The sequence below is a fragment of the Pseudophryne corroboree genome, chromosome 6, assembly GCF_028390025.1.
Source record: "Pseudophryne corroboree isolate aPseCor3 chromosome 6, aPseCor3.hap2, whole genome shotgun sequence".
Classification (NCBI taxonomy): Eukaryota; Metazoa; Chordata; class Amphibia; order Anura; family Myobatrachidae; genus Pseudophryne; species Pseudophryne corroboree.
The window spans coordinates 306547003-306573711 of record NC_086449.1 but is presented as its reverse complement, the minus strand read 5'-3'; the positions used below and the strand labels follow the sequence as shown (position 1 = coordinate 306573711).

The window sequence follows — 26709 nt, the reverse complement described above, 5'->3', positions numbered from 1 at the left end:
CCTTCCAGAGGAAAAAGCCAAGGAGTTATCCGATCTGGTCAGGAACCTCCTAAAACCAGGAAAAGTGTCAGTACATCAATGCACAAGAGTCCTGGGAAAAATGGTGGCTTCTTACGAAGCAATTCCATTCGGCAGATTCCATGCAAGAATATTCCAAAGGGATCTGTTGGACAAATGGTCAGGGTCGCATCTGCAGATGCACCTGCGAATAACCCTGTCACCAAAGACAAGGGTGTCACTTCTGTGGTGGTTGCAGAAGGCTCACCTATTAGAAGGCCGCAGATTCGGCATTCAGGATTGGATCCTGGTGACCACGGACGCCAGCCTGAGAGGCTGGGGAGCAGTCACACAAGGAAGAAACTTCCAGGGAGTATGGACGAGTCTGGAAAAGTCTCTTCACATAAACATTCTGGAACTAAGAGCAATTTACAATGCTCTAAGCCAGGCGGAACTTCTCCTGCAAGGAAAGCCGGTGTTGATTCAGTCGGACAACATCACGGCGGTCGCCCATGTAAACAGGCAGGGCGGCACAAGAAGCAGGAGTGCAATGGCAGAAGCTGCCAAGATTCTTCGCTGGGCGGAGAATCACGTGATAGCACTGTCAGCAGTGTTCATCCCGGGCGTGGACAACTGGGAAGCAGACTTCCTCAGCAGACACGATCTTCATCCGGGAGAGTGGGGTCTACATCCAGAAGTCTTCAACATGTTAATAGACCGTTGGGAAAGACCAATTGTAGACATGATGGCGTCTCGCCTCAACAAGAAACTGGACAAATATTGCGCCAGGTCAAGAGATCCACAGGCAATAGCTGTGGACGCACTGGTAACTCCTTGGGTGTACCAGTCAGTGTATGTGTTTCTTCCTCTGCCGCTCATACCAAAGGTATTGAAGATCATACGGCAAAGAAGAGTAAGAACAATACTAGTGGTTCCGGATTGGCCGAGAAGGACTTGGTATCCGGAACTTCAAGAGATGCTCACGGACGAACCGTGGCCTCTACCTCTGAGAAGGGACCTGCTACAGCAGGGTCCCTGTCTTTTTCAAGACTTACCGCGGCTGCGTTTGACGGCATGGCGGTTGAACGCCAGATCCTAAAAGGGAAAGGCATTCCAGAAGAAGTCATTCCTACCTTGATTAAGGCACGGAAGGAAGTCACCGTGAAACATTATCACCGCATTTGGCGAAAATATGTAGCGTGGTGCGAGGATCGGAGGGTTCCGACGGAGGAATTCCAACTGGGTCGTTTCCTACATTTCCTGCAATCAGGATTATCTATGGGTCTCAAATTGGGATCCATTAAGGTTCAAATTTCGGCCCTGTCAATATTCTTCCAAAAAGAATTGGCCTCTGTCCCTGAGGTCCAGACTTTTGTCAAGGGAGTACTGCATATACAGCCTCCTGTGGTGCCTCCGGTGGCACCGTGGGATCTAAATGTAGTTTTAGATTTCCTCAAATCCCATTGGTTTGAACCATTGAAAAAGGTGGATTTGAAATATCTCACATTGAAAGTGACTATGTTACTAGCCCTGGCCTCTGCCAGGAGAGTATCTGAATTGGCGGCTTTATCTTATAAAAGTCCTTATCTAATCTTCCATTCGGATAGGGCAGAACTGCGGACTCGTCCGCATTTTCTCCCTAAAGTGGTATCAGCATTTCATCTGAACCAACCTATTGTGGTGCCTGCGGCCACTAGCGACTTGGAGGACTCCAAGTTGTTGGACGTTGTCAGAGCCTTAAAAATATACATTGCAAGGACGGCTGGAGTCAGAAAATCTGACTCGCTGTTTATATTGTATGCACCCAACAAGTTGGGCGCACCTGCTTCTAAGCAGTCGATTGCTCGTTGGATTTGTAACACAATTCAACTTGCACATCCTGTGGCAGGCCTGCCACAGCCTAAAACTGTAAAAGCCCACTCCACAAGGAAGGTGGGCTCATCTTGGGCGGCTGCCCGAGGGGTCTCGGCATTACAACTCTGCCGAGCAGCTACGTGGTCGGGGGAGAACACGTTTGTAAAATTTTACAAATTTGATACCCTGGCAAAGGAGGACCTGGAGTTCTCTCATTCGGTGCTGCAGAGTCATCCGCACTCTCCCGCCCGTTTGGGAGCTTTGGTATAATCCCCATGGTCCTTTCAGGAACCCCAGCATCCACTTAGGACGATAGAGAAAATAAGAATTTACTTACCGATAATTCTATTTCTCGGAGTCCGTAGTGGATGCTGGGCGCCCATCCCAAGTGCGGATTATCTGCAATACTTGTACATAGTTATTGTTAACTAATTCGGGTTATTGTTAAGGAGCCATCTTTAAGAGGCCCTTTCTGTTGTCATACTGTTAACTGGGTTTAGATCACAAGTTGTACGGTGTGATTGGTGTGGCTGGTATGAGTCTTACCCGGGATTCAAAATGCCTCCCTTATTGTGTATGCTCGTCCGGGCACAGTACCTAACTGGAGTCTGGAGGAGGGTCATAGGGGGAGGAGCCAGTGCACACCACCTGACCTAGTAAAGCTTTACTTTTTTGTGCCCTGTCTCCTGCGGAGCCGCTATTCCCCATGGTCCTTTCAGGAACCCCAGCATCCACTACGGACTCCGAGAAATAGAATTATCGGTAAGTAAATTCTTATTATTCCTTGTCCTTTTTCCAATCAATCCACCTATGTGATAAATATAAGCTGACATTGTGCCCACTTGGGATATTTAATAGGATTGTATAGATGATCATAGACCTCCTGTATAGAATTTGTTAAAGATTTAGAAACTACACACACAGCTTAGGAATACAGAAATAACACAGTGAGCCTGAAAGCCAATTTTATTATCACTTTTTCATTAATTTTTTCACATATGTATGTTTATATTTCACCAAACAGGATAATTTTAACTAATATAATAAAGGTTAAGTCTTATTAAAATTAATAATACAATAATGCAATAATCTCCTTTCTAAGTGCGCCAACAAAAAGACAATTCTGTTCTTTCGTTTTTCTGTCCAGGATCAGATACCTCCTCTCTCGCCCAAGAGTGTCGATACACTCGGCGATGCAAGTACTAGGCCTCATAGTGTCGGCGTTCGACATGGTAGAGTACGCTCAATTTTATTCCCGCCCTCTGCAGAGGTTAATCCTTTCCAAGTGGGACGGCCTACCTCATCGGATCAGGTCTCACATGATCTCCTTGACTCCGGAGGTTCGTCTGTCGCTGACCTGGACCAGCAGTTGAGCAGGGGCCGTCCCTTCTGGATCCCCAACTGGGTCCTGCTGACTATGGATGCCAGTCTGATGGGTTGGGGTGTGGTGTTGGAGCAACACCCTCTTTCCAGGGTCTGTGGAACATGGAGGAATCACTCCTCCCGATAAACATTCTGGAATTGCAGCCAGCGTTCAATGCTTTGTCTCTCACCCTGCCTCTGATACAGAACAGGCCTGTTCAAGTACGGTCACACAGCGCCACCACAGTGGCGTACATAAACCATCAAGGCGGCACTCGAAGCCGCATGGCAATGATGGAAGTGTCAAAAAATCCTTCGTTGGGCAGAACGCCATCTACCAGCAGTAACGGCAGTGTTCATTCCGGGAGTCCTCAACTGGGAAGCGGATTTCTTCAGTCGTCAGGACGTGCACGCCGGAGAGTGGAGTCTTCATCAGGAAGTCTTTCAACTCCTAGTAAACATCTGGGGCCTACCAGATGTAGACCTGATGGCGTCTCGACACAATCACAAAGTTCCGGTCTTCGGATCAAGAACCAGGGATCCTCAAGCAGCGTTCATGGACGCACTGGCAATTCTATGGAACTTTCAGCTGCCATACGTGTTCCCTCCATGCCCAGGGTACTGCAGAAGTTCAAACAAGAAGGAGGAATACTACTTCTAGTCACTCCAGCATGGCCAAGACGGCATTGGTTCTCATACCTGCAGTGTCTATCGATAGGGCGTCCTCTTCTACTTCCTCAATGTCCAGACCTCCTCCTTCAGGGCCCTTGTGTCTACCCGGACCTGGGCAGACTCTTGAAGCTTCACTCCTAAGGGCCAAAGGATTCTCCCAAGGCGGTTATCCAAACTATACTGAAGACCCGCAAACCGGAATCTGCGCGGATTTATTACAGGGTCTTGAATTCTTACTTCACCTGGTGTGCTGCTAAGAATTACGATGCTTACAAATTCAGTACTTCCAGACTTCTGACTTTTTTACAACAAGGCTTGGATTTAGGCCTTCGTCTGGCCTCCTACAAGGTTCATATTTCTTCCTTGTCGGTGTGGTTTCAGAGAAAAATTGTGTCTATTCCTGACGTTCATACTTTCACTCTGGGTGTTTTACGGATTCAGCCTCCCTATGTCCCTCCTGTGGCCCCATGGGATCTGTCTGTTGTCCTGAATGCCCTGCAAGAGTGTCCATTTGAACCTCTTGAGTCAGTGGACCTTAAATGGCTCACGGTAAAGGTCCTGTTCCTGCTGGCTATTGCTTCTGCTAGAAGGGTTTCTGACTTAGGCGCATTGTCCTGTCATCCACCCTTTCTGATTTTTCACCGTGACTGGGCAGTTCTTAGAACTCGCCCTGGTTTTCTACCTAAGGTGGTGTCATCTTTCCTTCTTAACCAAGAGATTGTGGTTCCGGCTTTTGGGGGTAATTCAGAGTTGATCGTAGCAGCAAATTTGTTAGCAGTTGGGCAAAACCATGGGGGTCATTCCGAGTTGTTCTCTCGCAAGCTGCTTTTAGCAGCTTTGCACACGCTAAGCCGCCGCCTACTGGGAGTGAATCTTAGCTTATCAAAATTGCGAACGAAAGATTAGCAGAATTGCGAATAGACACTATTAGCAGTTTCTGAGTAGCTCCACACTTACTCGGCATCTGCGATCAGTTCAGTCAGTTTCGTTCCTGGTTTGACGTCACAAACACACCCAGCGTTCGCCCAGACACTCCTCCGTTTCTCCAGCCACTCCCGCGTTTTTCCCAGAAACGGTAGCGTTTTTTCGCACACACCCATAAAACGGACAGTTTCCGCCCAGAAACACCCACTTCCTGTCAATCACATTACGGTCACCAGAACGAAGAAAAAAACCTTGTAATGCCGTGAGTAAAATACCTAACTGCATAGCAAATTTACTTGGCGCAGTCGCACTGCGGACATTGCGCATGCGCATTAGCGACTAATCGCTCCGCTGCGAGAAAAAAAAACGAGCGAACAACTCGGAATGACCCCCCATGTGCACTGCAGGTGGGGCAGATATAACTTGTGCAGAGAGAGTTAGATTTGGGTGGGTTATTTTGTTTCTGTGCAGGGTAAATACTAGCTGCTTTATTTTTACACTGTAGTTTAGATTTCAGTTTGAACACACCCCACCCAAATCTAACTCTCTCTGCACATGTTATATCTGCCCCCCTGCAGTGCACATGGTTTTGCCCAACTGCTAACAAATTTGCTGCTGTGATCAACTCTGAATTAGGCCCTTTATCTCTTCTGGTTTGTCCTTCAAAGTGCTGTCTTTGGATGTGGTACGGGCTCTCCGTATTTCCGTGGAGAGGACTGCCTCTATTAGGAGGTCAGATTCCCTTTTTGTACTTTTTGGTTTTCACAAACGTGGCTGGCTGCGAACAAGCAAACATTGGCCAGATGGATTAGAATGGTGATTGCACAAGCTGGTCTTCCAGCTCCTGCTGCTATTAAAGCCCATTCTACTCGGTCTGTTGGACCTTATTGGGCGGCCCACCGAGGCGCGTCCGCTGAACAATTGTGCAAGGCGACTACGTGGTCCTTAGTGATCATGTTTATTAGGTTCTATGCCTTTGATACTTCCACCTCCTTGGATGCTTCCTTTGGACGCCGGGTTCTCATACCTGCTACGGCGCGTCCCCTCCCATGAGGAACTGCTTTAGGACATCCCCAATGTTTTCCCTGTGGAAACCAATGTACCCTGCTGCAGAAAAGGAGATTTATGGTAGACTTACAGTACCATTGTTAAATCTCTTTCTGCGAGGTACATTGGTTCCCCAGGTCGCCCACCCTGACGCACCTAGCTTCTATGGGTTCGTATGGCATTAGCCCCTAGTCCCTTCTCCTGTCGTGAGAATGTGGTTCTATGTGACTAACATCTACCTTCTCTTTTACCTGCTCCTGCATTGGACTGGTTAACGAAACTGAGCTCACAGTGCCTGGAGGCGGGAGTTATAGAGGAGGCCCCAATGCATCCTGGGACAGTCTAAAGCTTTAGCTTGTTGGTGCCTGGATCAAGATCCATCTCTACACCCCCAATGTTTTCCCTGTAGAACCAACGTACCTCGCAGAAAGAGATTTAACAATGGTAAGTCTACCATAAATCTCCTTTTCTTGTTTACGATGTATGAAAAAGAAAGGGGGCATGTTATATTTGGAAGAAGAGGTCCAAAACTGGAAAATCAACTTAACTACTTAACTGACTCTCTCTCTCTCTCTCTCTCTCTCTATATATATATATATATATATATATATATATATACACTCAGAAAGTGTCTTTTTTTAATTGAATAATGTTTAGAAAGTATTATTAATTATATATTTAAATATTTTATTTAAAAGTATATATATACCTAAGGGGTGTTTTGCACACACACCCACCTGTCCCCTGTGTCCATAGACCCCCATTGTAAAATTTCTTCCCACCCCAATCAAAAATAGCCCCCCTCAGTGGAAAAAGAACTCCAGCATTATAAAACCCCAACCCCTAGTGGTAATAGACCCCAGTGTCCAAGCCACAACACTCACTCCGTATCAATGAAACCTCCTGACTAGTGCCCCCCTTCCCATTTGTCACTATACATTTCATGTGTTATTTTAAATATATCCCTACTCCTCCAAGTCTGAAAAACTTATTGTTGGGCAGCAACCCCGCTGCCAAAATATGACCCCCCCCCCCCTCCTTCAACATAGCCCCACCACTCACCTTATTGCTGAGCGTGGAGTAGGGGATACCCTGCTGCAGCATGCGGTGGGGAAGGGAACAATGTTCCCATCCCAGCACATTTAGTTTTGGTGGATGCACCCCGGAGTGCCACTCGCAAGGTATTCTGAGGTGCGATTTCAGAAGTAATGTCATCAGTCACAATGGATTTCCTCTATTACAGAAGGGGAAGCAGCAGGGATTGACGGACATATGTGATACGACTTGGTCAGATAATGTACATCTGTCTGCGGTCGTCTCACATACGTTAATGCCAGGCAAATGGTTAATTTCTTTAAGGAGAATAATTGAATGATATTATCACATTCAGTTTTCTTGTCATGTATTGCTGTCTAGAGGCTGAAAGCACAAAAATTGCTAATTACTTGTTGTTTACGTCTTCTTCTTTTTTTATTTCTATTAGCACCTTAAATTTAAGGAAAACAATCTGATCACCTTGAATCATTTCAATGCTTTAGCTCAGCTACGCCGGCTTGATCAGTTGACTGTGGATCCTCAGGGAAACCCTGTTGTTAACTTTACTCTTTGGAAGTATTATGTTCTGTTCAGATTGAACAACTTCAACATCCAGAAAATCAATGACAATGAGGTAAGAAAATGCATGCTGCTGAGCTTATTTTGGCATTCTTTTGGCGGGTCGGGTCTAACATCAGTATCCATCATTTGTTTATACAGTACTCACACAAATTATATCTTGTTTTATTAAGAAGATTTAGAATTTTCAGAAAATGAGTTTGCTTATTCCTCCTGACATGGCAGAGAAAATGTAGGGGTCTATTTACTAAGCCTTAGCTGGAGATAAAGTGCATGGAGATAAAGTACCAGCCAATCAGCTCCTAACTACCATGTCACAGGCTGGGTTTGAAAAATGACAGGAGCTGGTTGGCTGGTACTTTATCTCCGTGCACTGTATCTCCATCTAAGGCTTAGTCAGTATTTCTCACATGTAAAAAAATAAATGAGGACAGTGTTTTGCTAAGCGGTGTTTTCTACACCGGTACGGTGGTATCTTAGTGTTTTCAACACCATTGGTAAACCGCCTAAGTTGATGGTTTAGTAGAACTATTGCTTAGTAAATATAACCGTTAGTGTTTTGTGGTTTGAATTAATCCACATTTTCAAACAGCAGGATTATGCACATAGGTTTTCCTAATAAAATATGCGCTTCATATTGTTGTTTTTTGGTATTTTTAATGAAATACACAAAATGTAAAGAGTTGATCGCTCGCTAGCAGTTTTTAGCAGCCGTGCAAACGCTATGCCGCCGCCCACTGGGGAGTGTATTTTAGCTTAGCAGAAGTGCGAACGCTTGTGCAGCCGAGCTCTGCAAAAACAGTTTGTGCAGTTTCTGAGTAGCTCTGAACCTACTCAGCGCTTGCGATCACTTCAGCTTATTCGTGTCCGAATTTGATGTGCTACACCCGCCCAGCGAACGCCCAGCCACGCCTGCGTTTTTGCAAACACTCCCTGAAAACGGTCAGTTTACACCCAGAAACGCCCCCTTCCTGTCAATCTTCTTGCGGCCGTCAGTGCGAAAGAAAACTTCGCTAGAACCTGAGCACAACCACAAAGAGCTTTGTACCCGTACGTCACGCGTGCGTATTGCGGGCCACACGCATGCGCATAAATGCTGTTTTTTTCACCTGATCGCTGTGCTGTGAAAATCGTCAGCGAGCGATCAACTCGGAATGACCCCCATTATACAGTAGTATTCCAACAAGGCATACCGTTGTGAAAAGTAGATAACTTACATCATCAAATGAGGACATCATTTAAAAGAGGTGACCACCCCATTTCTAATTAAAGTAAATTTGAGTTAATTGAAGATGGGATATAAAAGATCCTATCCCACCCATGGACTTCATAATGATTTCCTCTAGTTTGTAACTAACTACTAAGGGGGGTGCATCATACTTTGAAAGATAGGATTTCCAAAATGGGGTAGTTAGACCACTTTTAGCTCTGTACCCAATCCTTTGTCTCTGCACTGTGGCCCTCATTCCGAGTTGTTCGCTTGCTAGCTGCTTTTAGCAGCAGTGCAAATGCTAGGCCGCCGCCCTCTGGGAGTGTATCTTCGCTTAGCAGAAGTGCGAACGAAAGGATCGCAGAACTGCAACAAAAAAAGATTGTGCAGTTTCAGAGTAGCTGGAGACTTACTCCTAGCTAGCGATCACTTCAGACTGTTTAGTTCCTGTTTTGACATCACAAACACGCCCTGCGTTCGGCCAGCCATGCCTACGTTTCCCCAGCCACTCCTGCGTTTTTATCCGACACGCTTGCGTTTTTACACCATCCCTCCGCAGCCTAAACCTAGCACCCCACCCCATCCTACTACCCCCTGCCCCGCGGCTTACTTCTCTGGTGGCCCGGCAGTGTAGTGATCAGGATCTCGAGGTCAGGATGCTGGCGCCGGGATTGTGATCCCTATCAGGATTTCTGCGTCGGTATTTTGACAGTTGGGATCCCGACCGCCAGGTTCCTAACCAGATCCCCTCTTACTGATCACCAGGCCCATAATGGAATTATCTACATATGCGCAGTGGAACTTCATACCAAAATTGGACTTTCAGATCCTTGTTCATAAAAAAAAAATAATGCAAAAAATAAGAAATAAAAAAGATGTGAGAAAATGCTTTAGTTTACCATACCTTACCATATCCTAAATTTTGGGGGGAGCAGTCCTATTTTACAATCTTAGGTGGGAGTTTTGGCCAAAAGTGTGCGTTTCTGGGTGGATGGGGGGGGTGACATTTGAACAGCTGCCGTATCTTGTGCCTGTCTCCTGTGTCTAAGAGTAGGGTGGTACGATTTACCTAGTATAGTATTTTTTCTTCGCCGCGGTGCTGCTATTGCCATCTTGAAATGACCGCATCATCTAAGCCATTGTTCGGTGGGGAAGCCTTCACTGGAGAACCCCACTGATGGATGATATACCTGTCTATAGGCACTACCTGTCTTTAATACATATGAAGAAACCAAACTACTGAGATTTACTTTCTCTTTAATGTAAGTGATGGAAAACATAAAAAAAAAAAAAGATTTTGGAAGACCTGTGTAATTTATGAGCCAGTTAAGCATTTTGTACCTCTCTCTGTTGATTTTAATTCAATACTAAATCTGGCCACACTGGTTTAGGATCTTATCTTTCAATTCATTATTTATTTTTAATGGAAGTGAAATCTCAGCATATGTGTGTTGATCAAGTGTAGCTGGCTAAACTTTGTGTTCAGTGGAAAGTTTGAAATTGGTTAAATGAATTGCACATGTGCAAATAATGTATTCTTGCTTTCTCAGATTAAAAATATGACGTGCCTGATTGCTGTTTTATTTTTTCAATAACTAACCTGATCAAAAACATTGAGATTGTATCAGGTATGCATCAGTTGTTCAATGTTGGAGTTGTGGGTCTAATTCAGAGGAGGATGCAGTGTCGATGGTGGACATATCATTGGGCGAAGTTTTTCGTCTGCGCGTGCATTTCAGTGGTTTGACAATGGCATTCCCAGATGAAATGTGGATGCAGAGAGAAGAAGTTTAGCTGATTTATCGCCCAAAGGCTGTGCTGCAGGGACGACACGCTATGTCTGTGAACAATGTCGTCCACAGACATATCGGGAGTACATACCCGCTGACAGGTGCGCAATATATCAGCCAGTGTGTACCCAGCACAAAAGTGCTTCTGTCTTATTTTCTGAAAACCTGGGCTGCATGTGATATTGGATTGTTTACACAGCAGAAGGTACACAGGAGAGGCGCGCGCTGTGCCCTCCGTGTCCCTCCTTCAGAAGACAGCGCGGGAGCGATGGAGGGTAAGTACCCTTCCTGGCATATCTGGCAGCATGAGGGCACATCTGGCACTGTGGGGCATATCTGGCATATCTGGCAGCATGAGGGCACATCTGGCAGCATGAGGGCACATCTGGCACTGTGGGGCATATCTGGCACTGTGGGGCATATCTGGCACTGTGGGGCATATCTGGCAGCATGAGGGCACATCTGGCACTGTGGGGCATATCTGGCAGCATGAGTGCACATCTGGCACTGTGGGGCATATCTGGCATATCTGGCAGCATGAGGGCACATCTGGCACTGTGGGGCATATCTGGCAGCATGAGGGCATATCTGGCACATCTGGCACTGTGGGGCATATCTGGCACTGTGGGGCATATCTGGCAGCATGAGGGCATATCTGGCAGCATGAGGGCATATCTGGCAGCATGAGGGCATATCTGGCAGCATGAGGGCACATCTGGCAGCATGAGGGAACATCTGGCATATCTGGCAGCATGAGCGCATATCTGGCACATCTGGCACTGTGGGGCATATCTGGAAGCATGAGGGCATATCTGACACTGTGGGGCATATCTGGCAGCATGAGGGCATATCTGGCACTGTGGGGCATATCTGGCACATCTGGCACTGTGGGGCATATCTGGCAGCATGAGGGCATATCTGGCACTGTGGGGCATATCTGGCAGTATGAGGGCATATCTGGCAGTATGAGGGCTGTGTACGGCTAGAACTGCATTTCCCACCCTAGGCTTATACTCGAGTCAATGAGTTTTCCCAGGTTTTTGTGGTAAAATTAGGTGCCTCGGCTTATATACGGGTCAACTTATACTCGAGTATATACGGTAGTCTTTCCAGTCAAACTGCAAACAGTTCATCTGTGTCAACACAGTAATTATTGAGCTAATATGGCTATTCCTGGTCCATCAGATGAAGCATTAGATGTTGCAGTAATAAGTGGAGCGTTTCCTTGGTTGGTTTTAGGTCATCTGTTTCATGAAGGAAATCTTTGTTTACAAAAATAAATAATTTCCCCGCTTTCTCCATTAAACACACTTGATGTATGCAGCCTTTTTATAAACAGGAATGAAAATAATTAAATCAAGAAGTCATACTCAATTTAGCAAAACTGCACTTCTATTCTTCAAACTTAACAGAATGCTAAATATTTATTGTGTTTTGACAGGTAACCCAAAATGATGTAGTTATGTCTGAGAGGCTCTTTGGAATTCTTGCGCATGTTGCATCTTCGGAGTTACCACATTATAGGCTTCTTGCCCTACTTGGTGATTCAAGGTACGTTACTAATTATTTCAAATGAAAAAGCTGTCTAGGAAAACCATCTGTACTTTAGCCTTACAATTGTAATGAAAGAACTCTGGGAATTAAGAAAAATAAATGGACTATGTATCATTAATGTTTTGTGTTATCATTTTATTATTTAAAAACAGAAATCTCAGTTAATTCATTTTCACACAGATGCTAAGTGTAGCCCCATACAAGGGATGTAGTATGGTATGCCGGCGGCCGGGCTCCCGGCGACCAGCACACCGGCGCCGGAAACCTGACCGCCGGCATACAGACAGCGTGGCGAGCGCAAATGAGCCCCTTGCGGGCTCGCTGCGCTCGGCACAGTGGCGCGCTGTCCCTCTAGGGGGGTTGTGGACCCCCACGAGGGAGAAAAAGTGTCGGTATGCCAGCTGTCGGGATTCCGGCGCCGGTATACTGTGCGTCGGGACCCCGACAGCCGGCAACATGAAGACCACCCCATACAAGCACTCTGTTTTCCCCGGGGTCCTCTATTTCTGTGGCTGCAGAGGTGTGAGCTATAATAGATGCTGCAACAGACTTCACTGTGGCTTCTTATTGGTCTGTGTAACCACACTCCCTATCCGTTGGAACAGAATGGGCTAGGAAAAGCAGTTGCATGAGACTGCAATGACTACTTTTCACTGTACCCTAGAGTGCAGATTTCAAATACATGTTCACTTTTGGGCAAATTCTTTTGGAAATGTGGTGTCTGCACACTGACCAACCAAAATCTGTACAAACCTGTATATAAATATGCCATCTTTGTGTTCAGAAAAATCTGCTATCTACAGTATATGTACGTAGGAAAATATCTAGACAAGCAATAGCGGATCACAAATCATGAAAATCCTATTTTTGGTTGGGTCTTTTGGCATTTGTACATTTCTGTAGTAAATATTTTTACTGTCTGTTTCATGTCATTATATGCCTTTTGTTTGTACCATGATTCAGCATATTGGTACTTTGTAAATAAAAGAGAGTCCTAAATTGCCCCCAATATATTCTGTTTCTTACACTATTCACATTACTTTATATATCTCTTATAAAGGAAAAAAATATTCCATCAACTTCTGGAAGGGAAGTCTAAGAAAGTTCCTGAAGTGGGAGAAGAAAGTAATGATAACAAGAGGCTCGGTGGTGAGACCCCAAACCGATCAGTGTTGCAGTACATTCCACAGGAACTGCTCAGTGACAAGTTGGAGGTAAATTGGTATAGGTTTATAATTTGTTGTGTCACTGTATATATTGAATATAAGTATAATGCTTTTTCACACATCTAGCAAAAATATTAAGGAACATAATCATGGCAAAAAGTCTCTTACGCTCATTGCTTTGAAAAAACAAAAGTTGTATTATCAATTATACAGAAGTGTCCTGCTGTTTTATTGCTTTGGAGCAGTCAGGTCTCATGAACAATGCGCAATATCCAACACTATTTCTTAGTAAATGATAATACATCTGCGTTATTTGCAGCATGGTTAAGTGTAAGCCATTGAAAGGGACAAAAGCTAGTTGGACAACAACAGAAGTCTTCTATTTGGGCGTATTTATTCCAGCAGAAAAACCTGTACAGTGAATGTTGAAATTTCTACAACTAGAATTATTTTTTTATTATTATTATTATTATGATGTTTTATTTATATAGTTCCACAAGGGGCTAACACTACAGCTGAAGAGGATTAACGCTTTATGTATACAGTTAAAGATAAATTAGAACTTTTTGAATTGTACATATCACTTTTCTCTGACGTCCTAGTGGATGCTGGGAACTCCGTAAGGACCATGGGGAATAGCGGGCTCCGAAGGAGGCTGGGCACTCTAGAAAGATTTATGACTACCTGGTGTGCACTGGCTCCTCCCACTATGACCCTCCTCCAAGCCCCAGTTAGATTTTGTGCCCGGCCGAGGTTGGATGCACACTAGGGGCTCTCCTGAGCTCTTAGAAAGAAAGATAGACTTAGGTTTTTTTTTTCAGTGAGACCTGCTGGCAACAGGCTCACTGCAGCGAGGGACTAAGGGGAGAAGAAGCGAACTCGCCTGCTTGCAGCCGGATTGGGCTTCTTAGGCTACTGGACACCATTAGCTCCAGAGGGATCGACCGCAGGCCCAGTCCTTGGTGTTCGGTCCCGGAGCCGCGCCGCCGTCCCCCTTACAGAGCCAGAAGCAAGAAGAGGTCCGGAAAATCGGCGGCAGAAGACATCAGTCTTCTCCAAGGTAGCGCACAGCACTGCAGCTGTGCGCCATTGCTCCTCACACACACTTCACACTCCGGTCACTGAGGGTGCAGGGCGCTGGGGGGGGGGCGCCCTGAGAAGCAATTATAACACCTTGGCTGGCATAAATACCACAATATATAGCCCTAGAGGCTATATATGTGGAAAATACCCCTGCCAGAATCCAGAAAAAAGCGGGAGAATAGGCCGCGGAAAAGGGGCGGAGCTATCTCCTGCAGCACACTGGCGCCATTTCTCCTTCACAGATCCACTGGAAGGAAGCTCCCTGGCTCTCCCCTGCAGTCTACACTACAGAAAAGGGTAAAAAAAGAGAGGGGGGGCACTAAATTTAGGCGCTGTATAAATTATATATAAAAAAAAAAGCAGCTATAGGGGACATAACTCAGTTAGTCCCTGCATTATATAGCGCTCTGGTGTGTGCTGGCATACTCTCACTCTGTCCCCCCAAAGGGCTTTTGTGGGTCCTGTCCTCTGTTGGAGCATTCCTTGTGTGTGTGCGGTGTGTCGGTACGGCTGTGTCGACATGTTTGATGAGGATAATGATGTGGAGACGGAGCAGATGCCTTTAGAAGGGATGTCACCCCCTGCGGGGCAGACACCTGAGTGGTTGAGCTTATGGAAAGAAATGAGTGCACGTATAGACTCCTTACATAAGAAATTTGACGACATGCCAAATGTGGGACAGCCGACTTCTCAGCTCGTGCCTGCCCAGGCGTCGCACAGGTCATCAGGGGCTCTAAAACGCCCGCTACCTCAGACCGCAGACCCAGATGTCGACACTGATACTGACACCAGGGTCGACGACGATGAGTCTAATCTGATGCCCACTAAGGCCATTCACTGCATGATTGAGGCAATGAAAGAGGTGTTACACATTTCTGATATAAATACAGGTACCACTAAAAAGGGTATTATGTTTGGGGAGAAAAAACTACCCGTAGTTTTTCCCCCATCAGATGAATTAAAAGTGTGTGAAGAAGCGTGGGCTTTCCCTGATAAAAAATTGGTAATTCCTAAGAAGGTACTAATGGCGTTCCCTTTCCCGCCAGAGGATAGGTCACGTTGGGAAACACCTCCTAGGGTGGATAAAGCGCTCACACGTTTGTCAAAAAAGGTGGCACTACCGTCTCCGGATACGGCCGCCCTCAAGGAACCTGCTGATAGAAAGCAGGAGGCAATCCTGAAGTCTGTATATACACACTCAGGCATTATACTTAGGCCAGCTATTGCGTCAGCTTGGATGTGCAGTGCTGCCGCTGCGTGGTCAGATAAACTGTCAGAAAATATTGACACATTAGACAGAGACACGATCCTGTTAACCATAGACCATATAAAAGACTCAGTCTTCTATATGAGAGATGCACAGAGGGAAATCTGCCGACTGGCATCTAAAGTTAGTGCATTGTCCATTTCTGCTAGGAGAGGCTTATGGACTCGCCAGTGGACAGGAGATGCAGATTCTAAAAGGCACATGGAAGTGTTGCCATATAAAGGTGAGGAATTATTTGGGGATGGTCTCTCGGACCTAGTTTCCACAGCAACGTCTGGGAAGTCAGCATTTTTACCCCATGTCCCCTCACAGCCTAAGAAGGCGCCGTTTTATCAGGTTCAGTCCTTTCGGACCCAGAAAAACAGGCGTGGAAAAGGCGGGTCTTTCTATCCAGAGGCAGAGGTAGGGGAAAAAGGCTGCAACAAACAGCAGCTTCCCAGGAGCAAAAGTCCTCCCCCGCTTCTTCTGCCAAGTCCGCCGCATGACGGTGGGGCTCCACAGGCGGAGCCTGGTACGGTGGGGGGCCGCCTCAAGAATTTCAGCGATCAGTGGGCTCGCTCACAGGTGGATCCCTGGATCCTTCAAATAGTATCTCAGGGGTACAAACTGGAATTCGAGGCGTCTCCACCCCACCGGTTCCTAAAATCTGCCTTGCCGATTGCTCCCTCAGACAGGGAGGCGGTGCTAGCGGCAATTCACAAGCTGTATTCCCAGCAGGTGATAATCAAGGTACCCCTACTTCAACAAGGCCGGGGTTATTATTCCACACTATTTGTGGTACCGAAACCGGACGGTTCGGTGAGACCCATTTTAAATTTGAAATCCTTGAACACATACATAAAAAAATTCAAGTTCAAGATGGAATCGCTCAGGGCGGTTATTGCGAGCCTGGAAGAGGGGGATTACATGGTATCCCTGGACATCAAGGATGCTTACTTGCATGTCCCCATTTACCATCCTCACCAGGAGTACCTCAGATTTGTGGTACAGGATTGCCATTACCAATTCCAGACGCTGCCGTTTGGACTGTCCACGGCACAGAGGGTATTTACCAAGGTGATGGCGGAAATGATGATACTCCTTCTTCGAAAAAAGGGAGTTTTAATTATCCCGTACTTGGACGATCTCCTAATAAAAGTGAGGTCCAAGGAACAGTTGTTGGTGGGAGTAGCACTATCTCAGGAGGTGCTGCACCAGCACGGCTGGATTCTGAATATCCCGAAGTCACAGCTGGTTCCGACGACACGGCTACTGTTACTGGGTATGATTCTGGATACAGTCCAGAAAAAAGTGTTTCTCCCGGAGGAGAAAGCCAGGGAGTTGTCATCTCTAGTCAGAGACCTCCTGAAACCAAAACAGGTATCAGTGCATCGTTGCACGCGGGTCCTGGGAAAGATGGTGGCTTCTTACGAAGCAATTCCCTTCGGCAGGTTCCATGCCAGAATCTTTCAGTGGGACCTGTTGGACCAGTGGTCCGGATCGCATCTTCAGATGCATCGCTTGATAACCCTGTCTCCAAGAACCAGGGTGTCTCTACTGTGGTGGCTGCAGAGTGCCCATCTTCTAGAGGGCCGCAGGTTCGGCATACAGGACTGGGTCCTGGTGACCACGGATGCCAGCCTTCGAGGCTGGGGGGCAGTCACACAGGGAAGAACCTTCCAAGGACTATGGTCGAGTCAGGAGACTTCCCTTCACATAAATATTCTGGAACTAAGGGCCATCTACAATGCCCTAAGTCAAGCAAAATCCCTGCTTCTACACCAGCCGGTGCTGATCCAGTCAGACAACATCACGGCAGTTGCCCATGTAAATCGACAGGGCGGCACAAGAAGCAGGATGGCGATGGCAGAAGCCACAAGAATTCTCCGATGGGCGGAGAATCATGTACTAGCACTGTCAGCAGTGTTCATTCCGGGAGTGGACAACTGGGAAGCAGACTTCCTCAGCAGACACGACCTCCACCCGGGAGAGTGGGGACTTCATCCAGAAGTTTTCCAGATGCTGGTAAACCGTTGGGAAAAACCACAGGTGGACATGATGGCGTCCCGCCTCAACAAAAAGTTAAAAAGATATTGCGCCAGGTCAAGGGACCCTCAGGCGATAGCTGTGGACGCTCTAGTGACACCGTGGGTGTACCAGTCGGTTTATGTGTTCCCTCCTCTGCCTCTCATACCAAAGGTATTGAGAATAATAAGAAAGAGAGGAGTAAACACCATTCTCGTGGTTCCGGATTGGCCAAGACGAGCGTGGTACCCGGAACTTCAAGAGATGCTCTCAGAGGACCCGTGGCCTCTACCGCTCAGACAGGACCTGCTACAGCAGGGGCCCTGTCTGTTCCAAGACTTACCGCGGCTGCGTTTGACGGCATGGCGGTTGAACACCGGATCCTAAAGGAAAAGGGTATTCCGGAAGAAGTCATTCCTACGCTTATTAAGGCCAGGAAAGATGTTACGGCAAAGCATTATCACCGCATATGGCGGAAATATGTTGCATGGTGTGAGGCCAAAAAGGCCCCAACAGAGGAATTTCAACTAGGTCGATTTCTGCATTTCCTGCAAGCAGGAGTGAATATGGGCCTGAAACGAGGCTCCATTAAAGTACAGATCTCGGCTCTGTCGATTTTCTTTCAAAAAGAACTAGCTTCAGTACCTGAAGTTCAGACATTTGTGAAAGGAGTGCTGCATATTCAGCCCCCATTTGTGCCTCCTGTGGCACCTTGGGATCTCAACGTGATGTTGAGCTTCTTAAAATCACATTGGTTTGAGCCACTAAAAACCGTGGATCTGAAATATCTCACGTGGAAAGTGGTCATGTTATTGGCCTTGGCTTCAGCCAGGCGAGTGTCAGAATTGGCGGCTTTATCATGTAAAAGCCCTTATCTGATTTTCCATATGGATAGGGCAGAATTGAGGACTCGTCCCCAATTTCTCCCTAAGGTGGTGTCAGCGTTTCACCTGAACCAGCCTATTGTGGTGCCTGCGGCTACTAAGGATTTGGAGGACTCCAAGTTGCTAGACGTTGTCAGGGCCCTGAAAATATATGTTTCCAGGACGGCTGGAGTCAGAAAATCTGACTCGCTGTTTATCCTGTATGCACCCAACAAGCTGGGTGCTCCTGCTTCTAAGCAGTCTATTGCTCGCTGGATTTGTAGTACAATTCAGCTTGCACATTCTGTGGCAGGCCTGTCACAGCCAAAATCTGTGAATGCCCATTCCACAAGGAAGGTGGGCTCATCTTGGGCGGCTGCCCGAGGGGTCTCGGCTTTACAACTTTGCTGAGCAGCTACTTGGTCAGGGGCAAACACGTTTGCAAAATTCTATAAATTTGATACCCTGGCTGAGGAGGACCTGGAGTTCTCTCATTCGGTGCTGCAGAGTCATCCGCACTCTCCCGCCCGTTTGGGAGCTTTGGTATAATCCCCATGGTCCTTACGGAGTTCCCAGCATCCACTAGGACGTCAGAGAAAATAAGAATTTACTCACCGGTAATTCTATTTCTCGTAGTCCGTAGTGGATGCTGGGCGCCCATCCCGAGTGCGGATTGTCTGCAATACTTGTACATAGTTATTGTTAACTAAAGGGTTATTGTTGAGCCATCTGTTGAGAGGCTCAGTTGTTTTCATACTGTCAAACTGGATATAGTATCACGAGTTGTACGGTGTGATTGGTGTGGCTGGTAAGAGTCTTACCCGGGATTCTAAATCCTTCCTTATTATGTCAGCTCGTCCGGGCACAGTGTCCTAACTGAGGCTTGGAGGAGGGTCATAGTGGGAGGAGCCAGTGCACACCAGGTAGTCATAAATCTTTCTAGAGTGCCCAGCCTCCTTCGGAGCCCGCTATTCCCCATGGTCCTTACGGAGTTCCCAGCATCCACTACGGACTACGAGAAATAGAATTACCGGTGAGTAAATTCTTATTTTATATAAGTAGATAGACCACCAACATTTAAATACATTGTTACTATGACACAACACCTTCCTCCATTAAAATAAAACCCAAAACATTTTTCAGCAAATTGTTACATAACACCTTCATCCACTTGCATTTTCAATTGTACATCAATACATAGGATAATGATAACAAAACGATACAGCCAGTGGAGAGGACGAAAACCAAACTGAAGTGGTTCAAGCAGGGAGTGTGAGGGAAGAAGTGTGATAAGTTTGGTTATAGACAGTCCGCTCACGGATTTTGGAGTCAAAGGAGAGGAGAAAGCGGGGGTGGTAATTAGAGTGAGTGATAGGGTCAAGTGTGTTGTTTTTAAGAGCATGCTTGAACGCAGATGGGGCAGTGTGTGAAGAGAGAGAAAGGTTGAAGAGATGGACAACATGGGCACAGGCATCGAGAGAGGGGATGGCATAGGATCAAGGGGAGAGGTGGAAGAAGGGGAAAGACTGGATTAGGGCCGTTACTTCTCCAGAAACTGGGGAGAAGGAAGTCAGAGTTGGCAGGATGGAGGGATAATATGGGAGTGCGGGAGGTTGGATGGTAAGGGAGAGGGTGGGGAAAGGAGGGCCTGGTGGGAAGTGATATCCTGATGCATGAATTACATTTTGGATGTGAAGTGGGTTGCAAAATCAATGGTGGAAAGGGAGGAGTGAAGGCGAGGACAGATGATCGAGGTGAAGGTTGCAAAGAGATGATAAATGTTGGAGGAATGAGTGGAAATAAGGAGTTTGAAATATATGCATGGCAGTGTAACCGTTTCCCCCAACAAATTTAGCAAAATACCTTTTTATTAGCGTATTTGCATTTATTATAATTGAGACACTAAAAGTGTAATTTCCAACAGCACAAAGTGTACATTCTGCAGTGCAAATTCCATTTGTCTCTGTATTGTATAGATATGTCCTATTTTGAGCAATGTGACGGTTTAGACATGAAAAGGGTGGCATCTTCAAGGCTGCAAAACATAGTATCTTCTGATGGCGAGAGTGTTGGTTGACAGGGAACTTCTTTACTGTCTGCCCGTTAGGTCATATCTCCTAACCATCCCAATTTAGACAGGTCACTCCCAATTTGAAGGTTCTTTCCCAGTTGGCTAGAAGATTGGGACTTATGTCCTCTTCACTACTGCCTCGCCCTAGCAGCATGCACCTGCCATTGTGTATGCATCTTTCAAAGTGATGCGTTACAACAATATCACAAGCATGTATATTCCAATTCCCCAAAATGAAACGTTAATAAATATGGAGAAGTTATGCATGCACATGCAAAGACAACATTTAAATTGCAGAATTATTGTTTTTTAAATTAAGATCGGTTTTGTTGGATGTTATTTGTTTTCCAACTAACAGAAGTTTCTCTCCTCAAAAATATGTTCAAGGTGGCCTAGGTGTAGCCCAGGCATGTCCAAACTGCGGCCCTCCAGCTGTTGAGCAACTACACATCCCAGCATGCCCTGACACAGCTTTAGCATTCTCTGACAGCAAAACTGTGTCAGGGCATGCTGGGATGTGTAGTTGCTCAACAGCTGGAGGGCCGCAGTTTGGACATGCCTGGTGTAGCCGAATGCTATGCTCTCAGTGCAGCACTCTTTTTGCCTTCTAAGTGTACTTCATGCTGTAGAACACATTTTATAGTAAAGTTCAACCAGTGTTACAGTAAAATATTCAGTAATGTGTTAAACATAATGCTGATGTCCTCTTTCATCAGGACTGCCATCAGAAATTGTGGGGCCCAGGACTGACAAAATAGGCAAGGCCCCCACCCGCTTCTGTACATGCACCCTAATACATTCACATAAAAAACATTTAAAAACCTAAATCCACATAAAATACATTAAAAAGAAATATCCGCATAAAATACAAAGATAAAAGCCAGTACTGCATAATGTGTGCCCCTACAGCCAGCCCCCCCTCATGTGTCACTCCAACTAGCCTATGTGCCTCTCCAGCCTGCCCCCATCATGTGCCATTCCTTCCATCCAACCCCCCTAGTGTGCTTTTTTAGCCAGCCACCCTTCATGAGCGACTCCAGTCCCCCACGTGCCACTACAACCAGCTTCCACTTATGTGTCGCTGCAGCCAACCCCCCCCCCCCTTATGTGCCTCTACAGAGCCCCCCCCCTTGTGTGTTACTGCAGGTAGCCACTGTGTTTTCCTATTTCTTGATGTGCCTCTGTCTGTCAGGGCAACTCTACAAAAGTGTAGGCCCCTGGGCAAGGCAATGACTGCTGTGATCCCCTGCCTGGGAAATGTCGCTATCGGTGGCAGTGTCCATGGGGGGGGGGGGGGTAGGGGGGCTTTCTGCTATCGGCGGCAGTGTCAGGGTGTGCTGCCAGCAGCGGTGATGTCCAGGGGGGTGAGTGTGTGCTGTCGGCAGTGTCCAGCAGGATATATTCTTGTGTGGCAGAAGAAACTAGCTCCCCTGGAGCCGGCACCTGGCAGGCTGTCAGCAGTGATTGATTAAACAGCTGTCAGAGTCTTTAGCAAGCTAGTGTGGCACGCCCTCTGACATTTTTCCTACAACCCTGGCCACGGGCCCCCTGGGACCCAAAGGGTCCTGGATTCCAGTAATGACCATCCTGCCTTGATGGCGGCCCTGTCTGTCATGAATAATTTGAGACCTAACTAAGTCTAAACTGAGAGGATAAAAACTAGAAAGTTTTCATCTGACGATGTAATTTTTGACTCTTTGTACACTCTACATATTCAAACCAGCAACTCTTGTCAGCCTATTTTTTCTTGCTATATGCAAACTATCCTTTCTGACCCCACTTTGTTAATGTGTAGAGATGTGTGGGGGTTTTTTTTTTTTTGAGTACTGAACAAAAAATTAGCATAGACACTTGTGTTAGGAAATAACATGCCAATCAAGATTTTGTGAACAGGCTATACAATATTTACAGTTGTATTTATTTTCAGGATAATGGTCCCCGGTAGTGAATAAATGTATTAGCTGGGTTAAATAAAGCTAGTGAACATGCACAGAAAGGAAAAAGGTGCGGAAGTGAAAACCATAAACATTCAGCACAAAGGTAACACATGTACAGATAATTCTACAGACAACCAGGAACATTTTTTATTAATATGCATTGCGTCAATGGGACCTGGAGAAGGTAAAGTGCATCCGGAAAGTATTCACAGCGCTTCAATTTTTCAACATTTTGTTATGTTACAGCCTTATTCCAAAATTTTACACACAATACCCCATAATGACAACATGAAAAAAGTTTTTTTGAGATTTTTGCAAATTTATTAAAAATAAAAAACTAAGAAACCACATGTACATAAGTATTCACAGCCTTTGCCATGAAGCTCAAAATTGAGCTCAGGTGTATCCTGTTTCCACTGATTATCCTTCCTACAGCTTCATTGGAGTCCACCTGTCGTAAATTCAGTTGATTGGACATGATTTGGAAAGGCACACACCTGTCTATATACGGTCCCACACTTGACAGTGCATGTCTGAGCACAAACCAAGCATGAAGTAAAAGGAATTGTCTGTAGACCTCCGAGACAGGATTGTCTCAAGGCACAAATCTGGGGAAGGGTACCGAAAAATATCTGCTGCTTTGAATGTCCCAATAAGCACATTGGCCTCCATCATCCGTAAATGGAAAAAGTTTGGAACCACCAGGACTCTTCCTAGAGCTGGATGACCGCCTAAACTGAGTGATTGGGGGAGAAGGGCCCTAGTCAGGGAGGTGACCAAGAACCCGATGGTCACTCTGTCAGAGCTACAGAATTCCTCTCTGCAGCAATCCACCAATCAGGCTTGTATGGTAGAGTAAAAAAGGAGTAAATACCCGCGCTGGCTAAGCAAATTAATAGTAATAATAATAGGGATGGTTTGCTCTATGTATAAAATAACAATTTATTAACAAATCGCATATGAACAAATTTTAAATAAAAAGGAATTCCTGTTATCACAAGGTTGGCAATAAAACTTGATAATGTCTTATCTGGATAAGATTTAATGGATTCCACATTCTCCTGTATTCAAAATTTCCATTCCTGAAGGCTAGGGCAACCTCCCCTTGTGCATTCACTGTGTTTAGGTAGATAATTACCAGATCCCCACGTTGTAAGGCATCAGCATAGGAATGAGTCCATTTGTAGCTGTAGGGGTGGATCAGACCAGTTTGTTGAATAGGTCCAGTGATGGGAGAGAAGTCCAAAGTGTGCCGAAGAATGAAGAGGCTTTGCGGGCCAGTTAGGAGAGTGAAGTCCAAAGGTATGGAGTAAGCTCAACGCGTTTCACTGGTATAATCCAGCTTCCTCAGGAGCATATATCACATAAGTGTAGGGTACTCTATTTATACCCTTCCTAATAATTTGATAAGCACCACCTGTTTGGATCATTGTTAATACAAAGACAAAGCATCCCAAATAACAGTTTAAAAATCTGACAGTCAGAATCACAAACTTAATCTCTATTTATAAAATATAATACATTTAAAAAACGAGTATTATTGCCTTTGTTTAAACAGAAGGAAAGTAAGATAGTGCCGATCATGTGACGTTACTCGTCACGTGATCGGTATTGTGGCAGTCCCATTGGTCAGAGGACGTCTCTGTGGTCACGTGATCTGTCACATGACCGCAATCTAAAACCCCTTCATTCTGAGGTCAACTCTTACTCCTGGAGGGACCTCAGAGATCCTCTATCTCATAGGTTGATTCCGATCACCTGACGGAGCACGCGCTAACGTGACGTGCGCGATCGCTCGGCTGGCCACGTGAGCGCGTTCTCCGCAGACATAAGTTTCCCTTCAAAACAAAGACCCGGAACATATGTATAGTCTGCTGGTAGACAATTAGGCAAACAGGTTTTTCCATGACGATTTTCATACTCTATGGTTACCATGGAAACCCGTTTTAAACAGGGTTGGTTTTTGTCATTCTAACCCTCCATGTTAAAATTAGACTGCATTAATGCGGCTTCGTTTTTTGTCAATAAAGAAAACAATATTACATAAAAATGGGTAAATAAACATTGTGATCTTATCGAGTATCTGGTTTCATTCACTTTAACCTGATATAAATACAAATTTCATCTACCTATATATAGCATTACAGGACTATACAGACTTTATTTTGACTACCATTATAGTTAGATAATTGATACATAGATAGATTCCAACCCTCCATATTAAAATTAGACTGCGTTAATTTATTTATTGTATGGTAGAGTGGCCAGTGAAGCATGGTGGTGGCTACATCATGCTGTGGGGATCTTTTTCAGCGGCAGGAACTGGGAGACTAGTCAGGATAGAGGGAAAGATGAATGCAGCAATGCACAGAGACAGCCCGGATGAAAACCTGCTCCCAAGCACTCTTGACCTCAGACTGGGGCGACGGATCATCGTTCAGCATGATAACGACACTAAGCACACAGCCAAAATATCAAAGGAGTGGCTTCAGGACAACTCTGTGAATGTCCTTGAGTGGCCCAGCCAGAGCCCAAACTTGAATCCGATTGAACATCTCTGGAGAGATCTGAAAATGGCTGTGCACCGACGCTTTCCATCCAACCGGATGGCGCTTGAGAGGTACTGCAAAGAGGAATGGGCAAGACTGCCCATAGATAGGTGTGCCACGCTTGCGGCATCATATTCAAAAAGACTTGAGGCTGTAATTGCTGCCAAGGGTGCATCAACCAAGTATTGAGCAAAGGCTGTTAATACTTATGTACACGTGATTTCTTAGTTTTTTTATGTTTAATACATTTGCAAAAGTCTCATAAAAAACTTTTTTCACGTTGTCATAATAGGGTATTGTGTGTAGAATGTTGAGGGAAAAAATGAATTTATTCCATTTTGGAATAAGGCTGTAACATAAAATGTGGAAAAAGTGAAGCGCTATGAATGCTTTCCGGATGCACTGTATAATAACACTAAAAGGTACTTGCTGATATGATTGTATAAACACTCGCCTCAGTGATAGGAAACACCAATAACATCTGGAGTGATTCATTTTGACTCTTTATCACAACGATTGCATTATCCTGCGATTGCATATGTATAAGAAATATTGTATATTTTCTATAGGAAAGAAAATGTATAAGCATATACAGTAAGTGTTTTTAATTGTCAAGCAAAATAATTTTGTCATTTATTTAAAATAATGCATAAATATTGATTTAAGGTTATTGGCAGTGAGCAAATCAAAAAAGAAATGGTCAAATTGCTTTTCCAGCACATAAATAGAAGCTTGTCCCCTTTACAATATGGCCGAAATTTATCAAGCCTTGGAGAGGGATAAATTGCATAGTGATATACTACCAACCAATCAGCTTCTAACTGTCATTTTTCAAACACAGCCTGTAGCATAATATAAGAAACAGCGCTATAAAAATTAGTACTACAAACAGGTGTAGAAACATAAAACCAATTCATACAATTTATTAAGATACGTAATTTTATCCTCATCCTCCTTGTATAGCACATCACATATTATCACACGTATTATAGGTTGTGAAAGGAGGCTATATAGGATGGCCAGCACCGGGTCATTTTTTCAATCCCGGGAATCGAGATTGAAGAATGATCAATCCCGGGTTCCTTTCTAATGTCCGTCACCCCCCCCCAACCCACACCATCTCCTTCAAGGTGCGGGCAAGTGCAGGCGCGGAGTTGCGAGTAGGTGGTCGGTGTCTAAACCTCCTGAGGGCGCTCAACACTGCCCGGCATTGAAAACACAAGGGGCTTCCTAATCCCGAAATTCCCAGGTTTGGAAGCCCCAATCCCGGGATTGAATCCCGGACAATTTTTGGCCAAAATCCCGGGATCGATTGGCCACCATAGAGCTATGTAGCACCAGTCTCTGGTAAATAATATTGAAATATTTGTTAGGACAATAAAATTCAGATCCTGTATGACGTGGATATTTTAGCCATATGTTTGCAGGTACTATGGGTAATGAATAATGTACCAAGTTAAACACTAGAGCATCTAGTGCTAAGCACTCATTACTAATATATGTTAGAGACAGAGAAGCCAACACATTGTAGGGTTTACTATTGACTCTACCATTAGATCAGGTCCGATCACATGACCGGATGTGTAGATGATTCTTTTATATTTCTATCGTTTTTCTGACTTACTATGATCGGTTTTAATAAAAAAACTTATATTATTGAGAAATGAGTTTGCCTTCCTATTCTCTACATCTCTTTGTGATGAATTTTATGAATGTACTTTAATCATTAGTTTAGAGATTGCAGG

At 45.3% G+C, this 26709-nt stretch overlaps 1 protein-coding gene across 8 annotated transcripts in view; it reads left to right on the top strand.

Moving 5' to 3' along the window:
* LRRC49 (leucine rich repeat containing 49) overlaps positions 1 to 26709 on the top strand; it is a 394882-nt gene that overhangs the window by 342958 nt on the left and 25215 nt on the right. For 7 of the 8 annotated variants that reach the window (XM_063926210.1, XM_063926208.1, XM_063926209.1 and 4 more), the window contains 3 exons: positions 7340 to 7525; positions 11912 to 12021; positions 13085 to 13238. In XM_063926210.1, the coding sequence (XP_063782280.1) occupies positions 7340 to 7525; positions 11912 to 12021; positions 13085 to 13238 (450 nt within the window). Of the gene's footprint in view, positions 1 to 7339; positions 7526 to 11911; positions 12022 to 13084; positions 13239 to 22405; positions 22519 to 26709 lie in introns of all 8 variants that reach the window. The other variant, XR_010179247.1, reaches the window with a different exon arrangement.